Below are 5,311 nucleotides of genomic sequence, written 5' to 3'. Positions count from 1 at the left end.
CGGTAGCTGCCGCAAGCTCCGGCAGAAGTGCAGCGACCGTCAGTAGATGTCGTAGGACATTTTTGTCATTTTGTAATAATACAAATTACATTCCTGATAAAAAATAATAGATACCAAATAAAAGAATGTAATCATCCTTGTAATCAAATATTACATACATTACCTTTCCAAACGTAGTAATGTAATCAAGATTACATTACATTACATTACAAATTTGATTACATTACAAGCTAGATTACATTACACCCAATCAAACATAGCCTAAAGTTGAGCGGGTAGTTACTATGACGCTCGAAACTGCTTAATTCTGCCTAATTTTAGGACGATATTTTTTTTTAGAAAAAAATAATTGATCCAGCATAAATTTCTGTAACTGTCGCGACACATATGTCCAGAAATATTCCCACTCACTGATTTCAGTCCAATAATTTGTTAAACCCAAATTTCGTTCGAGGCGCACTTTGTCCGGTAGCAGACCAAATTTAATTTTCACCTCATGGCGTAAAAATGTGGAATTGTTTTCTGCCATATCAAAACGAAATCCCGAGGGAATTGAGTCATGGAGTGAGTCTTTGCTTCAGTTTTCCTGCTTCCACTATAAATAACTGACCCTCCCCACTCGGCGGCGGCAGCAGCTAGCAGAGCGAGTTCGGGACGGAACAGAGGAAGAAGAAGGCGATCGCCGTCGTTTTCACTGGCCTTTGATCACGGCTTGCCCGTGGAGGAAGAGAGAAAGGTGAGCGATCGATGCCCGTGTGCCGCGTATACTATTCTTTGAACTTTCTTGTTCCGCTCGGCCTTTCTTTGGAAGGAAGTCGTTGCTCCGCCCTCCTGCGAGGACCAGTCCCATAAATCTTTTATATATCGCTACCTCGATCGGAGGAGACCGCATGGAGGGATTGGGGAACATGGAGCGTGAGTTTTTTTTTACGGATTTGATGCCTATTCCTTGAGGAATTTTTGTTTCGAGGGATTATTCGATTCGAAAGAATTGTCAGCTTGAATCGTTCTTATTGGATGAGCCATTCTTTCGGTAGGAAAGTGAGAGTGATTGCCCACTTGTCTCTCCTCCTTCCTTTTTGTCTGAGTGTTTCCGTATTCGCTACTCGTTGAGAACTGTGTTCTGTGTTCGATTTTGCCGTATTAGCTGGTCTGCTTTGCAATTGACGTTTGGAATTGCCTTTCGGGATTCGGGCGGATGATTTTTTTTTCCTTTTCCTTTTGCTATCAATAAATCGATTTTATACTCCATTAATAACCACCAAACTTTCTCAGACACGGTTGTATTTGGTCTGTTCTCTACTCGAATCAGCGATCTTGGAGATTTCTTCTCGAGGCTTTACTGGCACCGTCTGAGAAGATGAGAGTGTTCAACATCGAAAGCGTGATAGATGAATTTGAAACAGTGACCAAGTCTGCCGGTCACCACCAGCGAGAGACCCTCCGCAAAATTCTTGAGCAAAATGGCAAAGCAGAGTACTTGAAGAACTTAGGCCTTGGAGGAAGAACTGACCCAGAGAGCTACAAGGCCCGCGTCCCTTTGGTCACGCACGGTGACTTGGAGCCGTACATCCAGAGGATCTCGGATGGTGATTCTTCTCCTATTCTGACGGGGAAGCCTATAACTTCAATTTCACTCAGGTGGTGCTTTTGGACTTGTGTTGTTTTTTGTTATTACCTTCTCTTCATCTGGCCTTCCTAACTCATATTGTTCCTCTAATGGCTCAGTTCCGGCACCACACAAGGAAAACAAAAGTATTTACCATTCAACGAGGAGTTAGTTCAGTCCACAATGCAGATATTTCAGACTTCATATGCATTCAGAAACAGGTATGGGGCTCGATCGAGCGCATTAGCTGCATTTTTCTCGTTGCTTTGCATAAGGCTTCTGGTTCAATGATTTGTTGTCTATGTTCGCAACATTTTGGCTCTGCGGTATTGTTCTTCTGGTGTTGTCGTTCATCATAGCTTATTTGATTTGGAAGCTTAACTCCACTTTGATCTCCTAAGTGCTAGATTTTCTAATAATATCCTGGCTGCTTCTTTTAGAGAGTATCCAATAGGCGATGGAAAGGCTTTACAGTTCATCTACGGCAGCAAACAGGTCAAAACTAATGGAGGTCTGACAGCCACAACAGCAACAACCAATGTGTACAGAAGTGAACAATTCAAACGCACGATGAATGATATCCAATCTCAGTGTACAAGCCCTGATGAAGTTATATTTGGTTCAGATTACCGACAGTCCTTGTATTGCCACCTCCTGTGCGGGCTAATCTACTCGGATGAAGTGCAGTTCATATTTTCCACCTTTGCTCACAGCCTAGTTCACTCGTTTCGAACTTTTGAGCAGGTGTGGGAGGAAATCTGCACAGATATTAGAGAAGGAGTCCTCTCAAGCAGAATCACCGTTCCATCTATTCGCGAAGCTGTTTCTAAGATTTTAGTCCCCAATCCAAGTCTGGCGGACTCCATTTACCAAAAGTGTGTGGGATTAAGTAACTGGTACGGTGTGATTCCAGAGCTTTGGCCTAATGCAAAGTATGTCTACGGCGTTATGACTGGGTCTATGGAGCCATACTTGAAGAAACTAAGGCATTATGCAGGGAATCTTCCCCTTATGAGTGCTGATTATGGTTCTTCAGAAGGATGGATCGGTGCCAATGTGAATCCTAGTTTGCCTCCAGAGTTGGCTACCTTTGCAGTGCTTCCCAATATCGGTTACTTCGAGTTCATTCCTTTGGAGAAGCTTGGCATGCAGGAGCTGGAGAGTAGTCTCACCTCCATTCACTACAAAGAAGCAGAGCCAGTAGACCTCACCGAAGTTGAGGTTGGCAAAGAATATGAAGTTGTTATTACCAATTTCGCTGGTATCATCTTTCATCTACACATCTCTTTTGCTGTTTCCAATTTCCTTTTCCATTTGTCTGCTAATATTTTATAGAAATTAATTTTCTAGTTGCAAAGGACAGATTGAACTATTGAAGTAGGTCAGCGACTCTGTATAATATATTAATTTAAACTATGCCAAGCCATGCCAAGCTAAGGACTCTTTTAGTGGATTAACATGCCTGTACTCGCAACATAAAGATGGAAAGAAAAGCCAAGTGTCTTTCTGATTAATTGGTCAAGTAAATCCAAATATATGCAGCTATGACTGTGCTTGGATCGACTAGTCAACTTCCAGTCATTGTATTACTTCTCAACCTTTTCTTTAGACACAAGTACTAGAGCTTCAGAGAAAACAAATGCATCAATCATGGAAGGCCGATTTTGATGGTTTAGGTTTGGTAATTAGTAAAAGGATTCAAGGACATATTTTCAATAAGGGTTGGTCATGATAGAATAGTTGGCTTCAAAATTTTTTTTGTGGGGGGTCAGACATGTTTGGAGATGTGCATAAAAACATGTCACCTCTGTTTTTTTCCCTCCTACAGACTGTCAATACATCATGATGAAACGTCTCTCATGTTTTTGCACTATTTGGATCTGGATTCTTTTAGGAATCCATGAATATTATAACAGTACTGAAACAAATGTTTCGCCAACTAACTTTTCCAGTTACACTGACATTTCCTCATGGCTGTGACTTTCTGGACTGATGTGACCTGCTGTTAGTTGTTAACTCTCATTCTCCATTCACTAATAACTTGACAGCCACAAGGGAGACTTCTGAATTCGTTGCCTTTCTTTATCTTCTTATTTATAAGCTTCCACATTGCATTAATGATGCAACATTGATGTTTATCATCTCAAAATTGATGTTTTGTGTTACTATAGTTGCCTGCACCAAATCGATACTTGTTCTTGCACTCCATCAAAATCATAGTTCCTTGCTCTTGAAGCTTACTAGGCCCTTAACACATTTCTTAACATTGGCGTAAAATTTTGTATATATGATTGATCGATGTGCATTTTGTGTCAGGTTTGTATCGGTATAGGTTGGGGGATATTGTAAGAGTAACTGGCTTTCACAACTGTACACCTGAGCTTCAGTTCATGCGCAGAAGAAGCCTAATTCTCAGCATTAACATAGATAAGAACACTGAGAAAGACCTTCAGCTGTCGGTTGAAGCAGCAGCCAAGCTTTTGGCCGAGGAAAAAATTGAGGTTGTGGATTTCACTAGCCATGTAGACACTTCGACAGAGCCAGGACACTATGTGATCTTTTGGGAGCTAAGCTCTGTCTCCAATGATGAGATTCTCCATAGCTGCTGCAACTGCTTAGACCTATCGTTTGCCGATGCTGGTTATGTTGGTTCCAGAAAGGTCAGTGCCATTGGACCTCTAGAACTTCGCATTGTGCGTAAAGGAACATTCGATATGGTCTTACACTATTATGTTGGGCTTGGGGCTGCTTTGAGCCAGTTTAAGGCACCACGCTGTGTCAGCCAGTCGAACAGCAAGGTTTTGCAGATCTTGTGCATGAATGTTACAAGCTGTTACTTCAGCACTGCTTATGAAAACTAAAACTTGCTAGTAAACCTCCTCTCTCGTGTATTTATTCATGTACCCTGTGATCAAAGGAGTCCTACTCAGTGCATAATCTTCAGTACTAGGATGTATAATTTTAGTGCTGATGTAAATCCGTTCCAATTAAATTTGATCTCTGGCCTTAAGCTTCTGAAATATTAGTTTAACTACTATTTGTTATCAATATTGTTGTTGAAATTCTTTGTTGTCGATCCAATTATCTCCAGTCTGGTCGTAAACTTTTTGCCTTGGGTTTCGACTAGGTGGACTTAATTATGCCTTTATTGAAACCTATTGTTGGCCCTCTTTTAAGCTATCCTGTTGCATGTGCACCTCTAGTCGGAGTTGGACTATAAGGTCTTCTAGTTTCCTCTCTTTGTGCTTTGGAACTATTAAAAAGAAGGTGAGAAGAGAAAAACTCAAGACAGGGCTGGAAGATTATTACAAAGTTTTGAGTGAGATAAGAAAGAGGAGAGAGATTTTTGGCTACTAGCCTAAATGACCTTATAATTGTGAACAATTATTATTGATGATTTCTGTTTTCTACTCGCTCGGGCTTCTTCTTTTAAAAAAAGCTTAATCCGTCTCCTAACTCGTAAGATCCGATGCCTTAAAATATAACACAGATTAGCATTTGGACTAGCTTATCAGCACAACCCCTCTGATGCTTAAGTCAGTCGTTGGAAGAAGTAGACAGAGGAGGAGAAAAAGAAAGATAAAGAAGAAAAAAACTTCAATGGAAAAGAGTCACCTCTGTATGCGAGAATAAGAAGGTCCACCTCCAATACTTTACCTATTATGTTACTTATATAGATATCTGAAGGGAATCTCCGCGTCA

General features: G+C 41.0%; 1 protein-coding gene across 2 annotated transcripts; it reads left to right on the top strand.

Annotated features, from left to right (window-relative positions):
• Positions 1–528: 528 nt before the first annotated feature.
• LOC121985773 (jasmonoyl--L-amino acid synthetase GH3.5-like) lies at positions 529–4,629 on the top strand. Of its 2 annotated transcripts, none has more exons than XM_042539405.1 (5): positions 529–736; positions 1,313–1,641; positions 1,729–1,830; positions 2,050–2,870; positions 3,926–4,629. In XM_042539405.1, the coding sequence occupies exons 2-5, from the start codon at positions 1,361–1,363 to the stop codon at positions 4,468–4,470; spliced, it is 1,749 nt and encodes a 582-aa protein (XP_042395339.1). In that variant the 5' UTR covers positions 529–736; positions 1,313–1,360; the 3' UTR covers positions 4,471–4,629. The 2 variants fall into 2 exon arrangements, with proteins under 2 accessions (XP_042395339.1, XP_042395338.1); XM_042539404.1 differs by having other exon boundaries at positions 1,276–1,641.
• The last annotated feature ends 682 nt before the right edge of the window (positions 4,630–5,311 follow it).

This window comes from Zingiber officinale, chromosome 5B, assembly GCF_018446385.1.
Source record: "Zingiber officinale cultivar Zhangliang chromosome 5B, Zo_v1.1, whole genome shotgun sequence".
Classification (NCBI taxonomy): Eukaryota; Viridiplantae; Streptophyta; class Magnoliopsida; order Zingiberales; family Zingiberaceae; genus Zingiber; species Zingiber officinale.
Note: the sequence above shows the minus strand (reverse complement) of the source record. Positions and strands in the feature narration are given on the sequence as shown.